At 42.0% G+C, this 13,597-nt stretch overlaps 1 protein-coding gene across 1 annotated transcript; it reads left to right on the top strand.

The window, feature by feature from the left end:
• Positions 1-1,792: 1,792 nt before the first annotated feature.
• Positions 1,793-3,022, top strand: EPOP (elongin BC and polycomb repressive complex 2 associated protein; the record flags this gene model as incomplete). Its single annotated transcript, XM_082272783.1, has 1 exon — positions 1,793-3,022. One exon carries the CDS (start codon positions 1,793-1,795, stop codon positions 3,020-3,022), a length of 1,230 nt encoding a protein of 409 aa, XP_082128909.1.
• Positions 3,023-13,597: the final 10,575 nt, after the last annotated feature.

Raw genomic sequence — 13,597 nt, 5'->3', positions numbered from 1 at the left:
ATATATATATATATATATATATATATATATCAGTGCATAAAGACATATGTGTGTATATAAAAATAAATATATATATATATATAGAGAGAGAGAGAGATATACAGTAAGATATACCAAAAATAATATATATATATATACACACACACAGTAAGATATGCTAGAAATAATATATATATATATATATATATATAATATATATATATATATATATATATATAGAGAGAGAGAGAGAGGGGGAGAGGGAGAGAGAGAGATACAGTATGTATATAGACATATGTGTATATATTAATATATATATATATATATATATATATATATATATATACATATATATGACATAGATATATATAGACATCAGTGTAGACAGTGTGTATATTTATAATTTTAATAGCAATGTGTATATATATATATAAATATAGAGATCAGTGTATGTAGATATATGTATATATCTATTGATCAGTGAAGATATATACAGTAAGTGTATATATAGAGATATATAACTGTATATACAGGGATCAATGTTTGGATAAAAGAGTGTGTATGTATATTTATATATACACACGTATCTATGTACGCTTATCTCTATATATACACTTACTGTATATATCTACACTGATTAATATAGATATATATATGTATATATATATATATATATATATATATATATATACTGATCTCTATAGATACACGTATATATATATATATATAAAACCATACCCTGATCTATACATACACACTCGGGTCACCCTGACATTTCCGGTGATAATTCCGGTTGATTTATAAATAGCTCCTCGTCGCACGGACATAAGAACATAGAAATAATAAAGTGTTGGGCTTTGTATGAATATACATATAAATATATATCTATAGATCGTGTCCGTCTATGACAGTTCCGTATGATTTATTCCGATCACACAATTGTATAAATCGATCCTTTACACAGACACATCGATCACTCGGCTATAATAAATTGGGAGTGATTTCTGATAAATGCGGGTCTTCTATAGAACGGGTCGGGGTCGTAGTATGGATGTAATTCGGATGATTTATAGGACGGTCGGACCTCGGACACGGCGCACTGTTTATTGTCTATTCGGGAAGTTGTCCGGTAAACTTCTCTCTTACACAAAGAGCTCTCATCGTCTATTGTGCGTGTATTAGGGTGATCGGGTGAGATCGGCGGCTCGTGTCTCTAATTCCATGGCCGGTATAATTTATATACATCGGTAGGAGGGGAGGGCATACATCTACAAGTTGATATCGATCGGTATGACACCGATTAGCAGCACCGCCGATCGCCTATACTCGGATCTCTTTGTGAGGAGTCGGCGGAGGGGAGGGGAGAGGCGTGCGTTTTGGAAGGTGTGACGTCGGTGCGCGGAGCAGCCAATGAGAGCGCAGAGTGGGGGCCATTGATTGGCAGGCTCGTGCTGTGTGTGTGCGGTGGGCAGAGCGGGGGGAGGGTACACACGGCGTTCAGCGTGCATTGTACTCACAAACCTTGTGCTGGGACCGAGCCTGCCGGAACTGCCCATCACCCCTACAGGCAAGGAGACCGTAAGATTGGTCGCTGAGGACCTTTTCCGGGACTTAACGCGAAGCTTGAAGTCCGTACAGTCACTGGACGGCGTGCCCCCCTTGTGAACTGGAGCAGCTCGCAGGGTTCACCAGCAATCATCGTTGTCCGCCAGCAGGGGGCGCTCCTGCCGCACTGAGGGACCTACAGATAAGTTCAGAACTTTGGCATGGGGGACAACAATGTCTAGGCATCTTTCTGACCTGCTGGACAGTGATGGAGCCTCCAGCTGGATACCAGGAAATTGCTGGAATGCGGCTGGGTTACTTGCGGGTCGGTGGCCGGCAGCTTTTTGCTCTGGCCCAGGTTCTGAGTGGCCCTCTGCGGGGAGTTCCTCGGGGGCGGGTCTGCCGTCGTATGGAGAGACTACAAATTCAGAGCAGGCGCTGTGACCTGCGTGAGCTCCGGGCATTGAAAGCACTCCGGTCCGTTCCCAGCAGGGCTGTGCAGTGCTGCCTCATATCCAGGGAAGACCTCCTTATACTCTGCTCCTTGTCCTGGGGACCTAATATTGTATCCAAAGACTGGATGCAGAGCAACGATCACCCCACCGACTCTACCCAGGAGGAGTGTGTGCCTTCCAGGATGAGGGCCACTTTTCCATCGGACCTGAACCTATTCCAAGGCCCACCACATAGTCCTGCTACCTCAGCCGGCTACTCCAGCTCCTCTGACTCCGGGCTTGACCAAACGAGCTCCTCAGACACGGAGTCTGACAGCAGTGGTTCATCGGACAGCAGTGTCCTTTACAGATCGGTGAATGTTGATCAGAGGAGTCGGCCGATCGTAACACGGAGCCGAGACTGTTCCAAGGTGGGCCGAGTGGCCAAGAGGCCAAAGACGCCGCCGGTTGGCAATGAATGGAACCAGGAATCCAAAGCTGAGGAATCCGTGAAAGATGAGGAATGTGAGCAGGAACAAGGTGATCCGCTTTCCGTACCTGTGGAGGAGGCAGCTTTACCCCCGAAGGATGAGGAGCCAACTACTGAACCGGAGCCCCGCATGCACCAATTTGACCGGTTGGTCCGACAGTCCAAGTTGTGGTGCTACGCCAGAGGGTTCAAAACCGACTTGAGAGAGTTGCATCCAAGGCTTACCCCCAAAGGAAGTAAAGGCACTGGGGCCAGGAGGCCAGGTAGGCCCAAAGGCAGAGGAAGGTTAAAAAAGAAAAAGCCGGTCAGGAGAGCTACAAAATTTCAGTCCAGGAAAGCCACCAATCCCCAAAACCCCGTTAGACCACCATTCAGTTTTTTGGGGAATTTCCCTGCACCCCCATCACTGGTGGTGGGAGAGGATGGAGACCTGTGCCCAGCCTACACCCTGAAGACCAAGGACTCTCAGTCTGTTGCTAGAACTCACCCTCTCTGGGGCTGGCACCCAGGTGGAAGTGCCGTCCCTCTACCGCCTAGTCTGAAATTTAGGACCTTTCCCATTGCACAAATTTGATTGGAGCCAGAACTGCTCCCAAGTATGATCTGTCTCTATCAATATTACCGCTTCATTCAAAGTCCTTTCTTTTAGAGGTTCCCACCCTCCATCCAAAGTACTGCCAGCTGGTCATGCTTTCAGGATTCCCTTCACCTAGCACAGGTATCAATGGCCTGCTATTAAAGTGTAAGCCCTCGTTTACATTGAACGAAGCTTTGAAATCATGCAACTTCATCTGAACTCGCACAATTTCAAAGCTGAATTTCAGTCCATCTTCGGGGCAATTTGAAAGACGTCTGTGTGGGTTCATGCACAGATGTCTATTGAAGTTGCCCCCTAAAGTCGTCAAAAAGTAGTGTAGGAAATACTTTTACAAATTCAGAGTCGCACCGATTGGGGTGGTACCATTGCCGGCAATAGACTGCGATTTGACCTTTTAAAGTGCATGTCAAATCCTGCTGATATAACCGGGGGCTAAGTAAAGGGAAAAACTTTATTTTATTTATTTTTTTCCATCCTGGGTACGGTTATTACCGAAAGTGAAAAAAATCCAAATGTTATCATCAGTACAGGAATAGTGGGGAAATCTTGACAGTGGGCCACTAGTTCTAGTGACTACCAGGGATTCCCTCACTTTAGAAGGATTTACTATCACTTCCTGTTGTGGTCGTGAAGGGAAATCTCCCCGAGGCCTAGTTTACACCTGTGCATTTTTGTTGCATTATGCAGAAACCCACTACAGTTCATTTAACATGGTTTCCTATGGAACAAGTTCACATCTATGCTTTTTTTCAGCCAATGCGTTTTTGGAAAGGGTCAGCTACTTTTTTTGGTTCAATAGACTTCAATGGAGAAGCTGCAGAAAAGCACGTAGTGTGTTTGTTTTTACCGCGATTTTGAGGTTTTTTTTTTTATCTGCCCAACCACTAATTTTTAAAAAAATAAATAAAAAAAAAAAAAAGCTGAAAAATGCAAGATGTAAATCGCTTTAAAATCACATGTGCAAAAAGCACTGCAGAAATGATCAACAGCAAACTGCATAGGTGTGAACCAAGCCTTAGGCTCCATTCACACCTGGGCGTTTTTGTTTCAGGCGTTTTTATGGGCATTTTCGCAGCCGTTTTACAGGCGGTTTTTGTGCAGGCGTTTTTTGATTGACTAGAAACCAATGGAAAACGCCTGTAATCTGCCCAAAAAGAAGCTCATGTACTTTTTTGAGCGTTGGGCGTTTTGCTTCAGGCGTTAAAGCGCTCAGATGTGAGCAGGGGCCATTTAAATGAATGGGGTTTTACTTGTTGGGCGTTTTGGAAACTTTTTTTTTAGCGTTTTTGGAGCTGAAAACGCCCAGGTGTGAATGGAGCCTTAAGGTACAGAAGATGGCAAAATAAAAAAAACGCGCTTAAAGGGCTCCCCTTACTCTATCTGAATGGTAAAAAAACAATTGTTCTCAGTTCTGCTGGGACTATTTTGTCTTTGAGAAATTGCCAAGCCATGACTTGTTATGTGTATTCAAGGAGGTTGGGAACCACTGATTGATTTCTACAAACAGAATTACATTAGTTCTCTGTGTTTTAATGCACAAATTGGAGTAAATTTGTTGCCGCTAATCACTTTTTTGTTTTTTTTTCTTAATCCACTTAAAGTTGAACTCCAGGTATGATCTTTATTGCATAGTTACGGTGGTCCAGCATGGCATGATGTAAATATACTTCATACCTAAGGGGCTACTGGTGAAACAATCACTGTAGTAGTTGGTGCCACTACAGTGATAGCTGCCAACATCCGTCGCCTGTGCTGAGTGGCTTCTCGCTCTGCATACTGACCACAGGGGGGCGCTCGCTCAGCACTGCTGCCTTTTCAAAGAATGTCTTGTATTTTTCAATGAGACCTTCTCTGATCTTCTTTGACACCACAGTCTCCACCTTTTTCTATTCAGATGTTTTGTAATATTTGGGGGGGTATTCTGTGAATGCTGGTGGTGGTGCTGAATGAGTGCCCCCAGTGTTCGGTGCTTAGAGTGGAACAGAGGACTGAAGATGGCAGATATAATATAATATAATATTAGTAGTGCAGACTACTACAATGATTTTTTTTTTTTTTCCCCAAGTGGTCCCATAGGTCTAAGATTTACATACCAATTGTGCCAAGCTGTACCAATGTAAATATGCAATAAAGATCATACCCAGAGTTTGGCTTCAAGTCAATATGACGTGTTATTTATTTAATACTTTCCAGAAGCTAGGAGTTTTGCAAACACCTTCTTGTTTTCCCAATTGCCAGCGGCAGTGGTGCTATTTTGTGTGATGAATATTTTGAAAAGCAAAGTATTTTTGTATTTTTTTTTTTTTTTTAATAAATTGGGAACTGTTGTTTAGATGTTCTTTTAAAATATGTGGATTTTTTGTTTTTAGGGACGTTTTTTTGGGAGACCCTTGAATTTACAGACTTGGCCTGATAATGGAGGGCTTAGAAAAGTAACTTTATTTGCCAGGATATTTTTAGTTCCTATTCAGTTGGGTATGAAACGTGGAGCTGGAACAAGTTAATGCCAAAGAAATGTTTGTTGACCAAGCTGGAGGTAGAAAGATGGGTGCATGGAGAGATAGAAGAAGGGGAAAGGCAGATTAGGGCAGGACTGTAGAAAGTTAAGATTGACCTGCGTTCGTCACAAAGATGCCATAAACACAGTGATTATCGGCCATTCTATTGGTGGCCATACACGCTTCAATTTCTTTTCCAATCAATTTATAGTCCACAACCCATACGATCGATATGCCACACAAGGGGAAGTGGATTTAGATTGTTTGTTAAAATATAATTGGAACGCAAGTCATGCTTTTTTGATCAAATTTATTTTTCCGCCATGTAATCTCCTTATCTGATCAATCGAAATACAACAATAGATATTACTCTCTGGCCTGGTTTGATCTAAGCCGATCTAAATTGAATAGACTGGAAGTTATGGCAATTTGATTGTTTGCTGGATCGATTATTTTGATCAAATCACACATCAATCCAATAAAAAAATAAACGTGTTTGGTGACAATTGGATGAGCTGATCGTGCAGCGATTACTTAGAGGCCACTTTAGTATGTTGAAAACTGCCTTTTAGTGTGTTAGCATTCACATCTTTGCATTTTAAAACCCTATGCATTGTTTTCAGGCCTTTGCATATTAAAGTAATGTGTTTACTGTAATTTTTTTTTTTTTTTTACAAATTTTAAAAAAATCTGCATACTTGTTCAAGTACGCAGTCTTTAAAAGGCAAAGTTTACAATTGATTGTTTTTGATAGGTCTTTGATTATTTTTACTGCATGTATTGGCGTGCTAGAGACCTCTTTAACATGGGCTTAGAAATGCATCAAAATGATAAAACGCTGGTCAAGTCAGCTATAGCCTTAACCCACAATCAATACCTGTTTCACGTGTGTGAAGACTGTGATTTATGAAATGCTTTCAAAATACTACTTTTGGTTTTTTCACAGGTGAAAGAACGCTGTAAATGCTTCAAAAAGATGCGTTTTTTTTTATTTTTTTTATTTTAGGGTTCATTGTGCATTTTTTAACTCAAGGAAAGAGGCTGGTCGCAGTAAAGGCTGTTTCACATTTGCGATGCCCTCTGAAGAGCGATCTGGATTGCTTTTCAGAGTGTTTGACAGGCAGTGAGGAAATGTGTTATTGCCTGATTTTAACGCTGTAATTGTGCAGCTGAGTGCATTGTATATGGTTCCTATGTGGCCCCATAGAACTCAGTGGACGAGATTGACAACTCTACACTCCGAGTTAAAATGGCCACAGTTGTGACACAAACCATGTGTACAGCCCTGTCCAGCTCTATTGCCAGTTCAGGTGAATGGGCGGGGGGGGGGGGGGGGCTCACTTGCTTGATTTTACCTCTGCCTGTCTAAAAGAGCCCTTAACCCTCATTGACACTAAGGCCCCTTTCACACAGGCGGACCGTTCAGATCCACCTGTTTGTTTTTTTTTGGCGGATCTGAACGGTCCCCCCCCCCCCCCCCCCCCCCCCATGCATTCCTATGGGGCAGCGGAGACATGTCCGCTGACATCCGATCCCATCCGTCAAATCTGGATGGATGGAAACCCTATTTTCCATCCGTCCAGCGGATCGGATGAGAACGGACAGATGGTCCGTTCCCATCCGATTTCCTCCATAGAGATGCATGGGGAACTGACAGCTGTCTCCGCACACAGCGCGGAGACACAGCTGTCCTCCTGCTGCTCAGCGGGGGATCGGCGGCTCGATCTCCAGCTGAAAAAAACGGAATCCGTCCAACGGACGGATAGTGTGAAAGGAGCCTTAAGGGCGGGTTTGAAATCTTGCGAGTTCAGCTAAACCTGCACAATTTCAATCCCGCATGTCCGTGTGAGTTCGGGGGCGATTTGACAGACCTCTGTGTAGGTTCCTGCCCAGATATCTTGAAATCGTCGCAAAAAGTGGTGCATAAACAGTGCCATTGTGGGCAATAGGCTCCGATTTGGCATGTTATTAGACATGTCAAATCGGCCCAATGTGAACGGGGGCTTAAGCCCAAGGGACACAATGCTAACACACAGGCGTGTACTGTCATGTCTTCTGCTATTACTTTAGTTACCTGGCATAGTGGCAGGCAGTACGGGAGCATTAAAAACACAGCCAAAGTGCTGTCTTTGTCTTTTTTTTTTTTTTTTTTTTTTTTTTTTTTTTTTGCATATCTCTAAGCCCATGGGAAGGACATCTTAAGGCACATGGACTGTGCTTATGAAAATATATATTCAAAGTCGAGGTGATAAAATGCAAAGTTAGAATAAGTCCTTTTTTACTTGACCTTTGACAGGCAGACAACCCAACATTCACCAACCCTTGAAAGTAGCATAGTGTGCTAGGTGATGCTTTTTTTTTTTTTTTTTTTTTTTTTTTTTTATGTGGCTCCAGTGGAACATTTTTTTTAATGTGTGCACAGTGAAAGAATGGCCTTTTTTTTTTTTTTTTTTTCCTGCCTTTCTTCCTTTTGGGAAGGAAAATGGTTGTACGATTGGTTGGAGAGTTTCCAATACTCCTGTTAACTGCATGCTTAACACTGTTATTGTCAGCAATGATCAAACTAATTGCTGCTAAGGAAAAATTTGGTATCGTTTGGTCAGCCTGAAAATAGGCAGCTGGTGTGGAACTAGAAGTCCCACGCCAGCCTTGTATTCCCTGGCAATGTGGATTCAAATTCCTTTTTTTTTTCTCCGATTGCTGGGAAAGCAGTGACTATATGGTGTGTGTGCACTGGCATGTTCAGGGTTAACAGATGTGGGCTGCTGCATGTATGTCTGTGAGTGCACCGGGGTTCAGCCCTGTAATCTGATTATTGTGTGCAGGAGAAAACAGACGTTCACACAAGGACCGCGTCCCTCTACAATAGGGAGCGATTGTGATTTATTTACATGCTAAAAAGATTTCAGTTTCTATGTTGATTGTTTAGTTTTTTTTTTTCTGATTTTTGTCTACTGAATGGGACTCAGGGAATTTTTTTTTTTTTTTTGTGAACATGCATGCATTTGTTTGTATGTTTTTTTTTTTTTTTTTTTTTTTTTTCCCTTTAAGCCCCAGCAGAAGCTGCCTGATTTTCATGCAAATTAGCAGGACAGGGGTTAATGCAGACTTGACCTATGTGTGTTTGAGTACAAAACCAAATCCACACAGGAGACAGATTCCCTCTCTCCCTCTCTCCCTCCCCACCCTCTCTCCCTTCCTACCCTTCCCACCCTCTCTCCCTCTTTCCCTTCCCACCCTCTCTCCCTCTTTCCCTTCCCACCCTCTCTCCCTCTTTCCCTTCCCACCCTCTCTCCCTCTCTCCCTTCCCACCCTCTCTCCCTCTCTCCCTTCCCACCCTCTCTCCCTCTCTCCCTTCCCACCCTCTCTCCCTCTTTCCCTTCCCACCCTCTCTCCCTCTTTCCCTTCCCACCCTCTCTCCCTCTTTCCCTTCCCACCCTCTCTCCCTCTCTCCCTTCCCACCCTCTCTCCCTCTCTCCCTTCCCACCCTCTCTCCCTCTCTCCCTCTCTACCTTCCCACCCTGGCCCCACACCGCCTCCCCAGGAGGCCTTTAGTGATGCATCAAAGGGGCATCTCACTTGGGATGTTGTGCCAACCCCTGCTCTGTGCTAACCGGAATCTTTCAGTAAGTGGCTATTTACATCCAAATGAGATCTTATTAAATTGGAGGTGGGGGGGGGGGGGGGAGAGGGGGTAGTCAGGACACTTTTGTTTTTTTTTTTTGTTTTTTTTTTTTCAACAATTGGCTCAAAATACAAGGAATGTGATACCCACGTTAAGTTTTTCACACATTTTCTTATTTTTCTTTTACTTTCTCCCGTAGATTTATATTGTGTGTGGGGGTTCCCCCCCCCTCCCCCAATTTGGGATAAAATACAAAGGGAGGATATAGCAATTCTTTTGCTCCGCAAGGCAGCGCTGAACAGAGACCCATTTATTATAGTGGTGCACCTTCATTTATCAATTCCTCCCTCTACTGTTCTAAAGGGGCACTGCGACTGAATAAAATGTGTTCACAGTAGAAATCTGTCTCATCCTCAGTGCTAAATCTGTCTCAGACCTGTGAAAAAATCTGTCCCGGCTTTCCACAAGCAGAAGTTACAAATACGCAGAAAAAGTGATGTATCTGCTTTGCTGAATAGGAAGCAAGCTGTTTAATCCCACATTGTCACTAATTTGCTTGATGTCCCCCAAAGTTTGTGTTAAGAATTTTTCTAGTTTCTGCTGTGCAATGAAAACCAAAATGGCTCAATAAACTTGTGTCACAGAGTGGGGGTTGTGATCATTTTGCTTTCTGAGGATATTGGAATTAAACCATACAGGTGATTTTGACAATGTTATTGGTCCTTTTTGTTTGATATTGTTGTTGAATTTCAAAGTTTAAAGTGGTATTAAGCAGTTAATATTATTTGTAGCGCGCAAGCAGTCCCTGATTGGTAGCCAGGAGCTCCTTTTTTTTTTTTTTTCCCCCCCCATAGTCTCCACTAGGTACCTGTAAATGTGTAGTGCCCAAAATGTCCCAAAGAAGGTACACTAGTAAGGAGGCCTACAGAATTCTGAGCATGTCAGATGAGTGCGAAAGGGAAGCCTTGCTGTCAGAATCTGGCTCAGAATATGAACCTGTAGAAGGCAGTCGTACCCTGACAGCCTGCTCAGACAATGGAGAAGAGGTCCCTGCTAAAACCAGGCGTACCCGAGCCCATGTTGCTGAAATGCTAAAAACCCATAATCCTGTTCATATGCAGCAAGTACTAGAACTGTACTACTATTTGGTAATCTGGCAAGCACCAGTGACGTAGTACACCCTGGCCTTTTAGACAACCAGTGCTGCAGTATTTCATGATGAAGTGGCAAACACCAGCAGTGCAGTACAAGCTGTTGAGGTGGCTAGCAAGCATGGCATTATGCAACCGTGGCCACCAAAAGTTCGAGCACATAGTAGCCTTCCAGAGGTGCTTGCAAATGGGTTATTGGCTGCCTCTAGATTCAACCGCACCCGTTATCCCCCACATTATTTACAGCCCAGCCCAGGGTTCAGGGGGAAACGGCAAATTTAATAATACACCTTGATATCTTTTTTTTTTTTTTTTTTTTTTATTTTTTTTTTCACCGAAGACCTCCTACAATTCATTTGTAGACCACAGTAATCTTTATGCCCAACAGTACATGGCCGCCAACCCAAATTTAAACCTTGCCAGGCCACTCAAGTATAAACTTATCATGGTTTCTGATTTCAGAACTTTTTTAGGCCTAACATTTAACATGGACCTAATGAATTGTGGTCATATTGGCCCACAGAACCCATTCACTATATGCCCATATTTTTTTCTGCACTGGCCAGGAGAAGATATGAGACGGCAATGCATTTTTATGCAACTACACCCTTTGTTATCCCCAAGTGACCTTGACTATGATCGACTCCACAAGGTTCGGCCCCTCATAAATTTGCAGATGTGTAATCTCCCAAACAAACCATCTGCATAATCAAGTCCCTTGTGTATTTTACAGCCAGACTTGCAATAAAGCAATATCTCCCCAGCAAGTCTAAGTTTAAACTGTAATAAACTCTTTGAAAGGACCACAGGCTATACATACCACTTTAGAATTTGAGGGAAAAGACAGTCAAGTGGAGCCCCTCGGGATGCCCAGACTTAATGGGGAGCAGTGGCAAGATAGTGTGGTGCTTGATGTCACATTTGTTCTGTAACGGGTACTATTTGTATGTGGACAACTTTTATGTGAGCGTGACACTTTTTAGACATTTGTTCATTCAAAAAATTGGCTGATGTGGCACCATGTGATCTAATTGCAGAGCTTCCCCCAATGGCTCATTAACACCTGACTTAGGGTAAGAAAGCCTGCTTGCACAATGAAGAACTACTAGCAGTGAAATAGAAGGACAAATGTGGTGCATTCATCCAGACATGACAGTCCAAATTAACAAGGCATCTGGTGTAGTTGAAATGCGTCTCGGTGTCCACAACTATGATCTAAATATGGGAGGCATAGATTTCAAGACCAAATGATGAAGCCGTATTTAGTCTCCAGCAGAGTTACACTGGTACAAAAAAGTTCCTGTATATTTATTGCAATTTGCTATGTACAATGCTTTTGTTATTTACAAAGCTACTGGAAGAACTGGATCCTTAAAATGTCAGGAAGTGATCATCGCAGCCTTTTTGCATCCAGAAGGCGCTGTGGCCCAAATTCAGATTCAGTACGCTGGTTGTATGAGAGGCATTTTCCAGATGTCCTCCTAGGTACCCCAACACACAAGTCATCCCAAAAAAAGACGTCATGTCTATGGTAAACATGAAATAAGGTGTGAGTTAATGTTTTTTTATCATTACTGTGTATTAGTGTTTTCTTTGCAGGAACGGCAGTCAGCTGCAGCACTGATCTGTGTATTTTGACAGCAGCAGGGTGCTGCTCTCAGAATACATACATCAGTGCCTGCAGCACTGCAGCGGGAGATTTCTTCATCTGCAGTTTTAAAAAAATATTGTGTATGTCTAGCATTAGGAGCCTGGGTGGTAGCATCTATGCTACAGCATTTACATTTTGCATTTTTTTTTCTGGCAGAGGTTTCTTCATCCATGAATGGAGGAATATTAGGTTCTTTTTTTTTTTTGTTCAGCTGAAAAAAGGAACAGTATATGAATGCCAAGCATTAGGAGTGTGGCAGAAACTCATAATGCTGGCCATACACATAATGTTTTTAGAAACCCTAAAATACCAGGACTGTTCGAGGCATGTTGAGGCCATGGAAGATTATATTTTTTTGCCACAAGTTTTTTTTTGAAAAATGACCAGAAAAAAAAAGTTGGCACTTTTAATGAGATATTTCTAACACGTGTCATAGGTATACACGGAATAACACCCCAACACATTCTGTTACTTCTCCTGAGTATGGGGATACCACATGTGAGACTTTTTGGCAGCCTAGCCATGTTCAGGGACCCAAAATTAAATAACCACCTTAAGGCTTTTAAGGGGTGTTAATTACGTATTGGATTTGCTGACTAACTATTACATTTACAAAGGCCCTAAAATCCTAGTATAAACACCCTCAAATTAACCCTTTTTGGAAGTAGACACTGCAAGGTTTACTAAGAGGCATGGCGAGTATTTTGCAGATCTAATTTGTTGCCACAAGTTTTTGGAAAATAAAGAAAAAACAAAAATGTATACCTTTTTTTTTTTTTTTTTTTTTTTTTTTTTTTTTTTTCAAAACCTTCTGACAAAAATATTAATGAGATAATTATTTAATAAGGGCCATGGTATTTTTCAGATCTAATTTTTGTCAAAGTTTTGAAAAAAATGAAAATCTAAATATATTTTTTTTCTTCATTTACCAAAGTTTGTGGCAACAAATGAGATCTGCGAAATATTTGCCATGGTACAACCCCCCCATGACCACTTTTCGGCAAGTAGACACTCCAAGGTGTTTACCTATGGAAATGAATATGGAGAAATGAAATGCGCAAGTTGCACCCTTTGAGAGCCTGAAGGTGGTCATTTGATTTTGGGACTCCTATGTGGCTAGGTTCCCAAAAAGTCTCACACCCGTCGTATCCCCATACTCAGAAGTAGCAGAATGTGCTTTGGGGTGTAATGCCACCTATAACCATGATTTTCATCAGAAACCTCTCATTAAAGTGACAACTTTGTTTTTCAAAAAAAAAAAAAAAATCCAAAAATGTGGCAAAAAGTAAAATCTTGCAAAGACTCAACATGCCTCTCAGCAAATGCCTTTGGGCTGTCTACTTTCCAAAAAGGAAAGGCATTTTAGTACCTCCAAACATGTGATGGGTAATCAGGAAATCCATTACCTAACTCTCCTTGAAAGCCTGAAGGTAGTTATAGGATTTTTGCCCCCTGTATGTGATAGACAGTCAGAAAGTCAGAGCTGTATACATTCTAGTGTGCATATATACCAGTTTGTAGATGCTATAACTTTCATATGAACAAATATGCACTTATTGGAAATTGTTATTTTTCCAAAGACCTTTAGAAAAATATATTTTGACTTAAATTTTTGAAGAAAATCAA

Source organism: Pelophylax lessonae (genome assembly GCF_965119305.1).
Source record: "Pelophylax lessonae genome assembly, chromosome: 11".
In the NCBI taxonomy this organism is placed as follows: domain Eukaryota; kingdom Metazoa; phylum Chordata; class Amphibia; order Anura; family Ranidae; genus Pelophylax; species Pelophylax lessonae.
The sequence above is the reverse complement of the archived record's forward strand: the minus strand, read 5'-3'. Positions and strand labels throughout refer to the sequence as shown.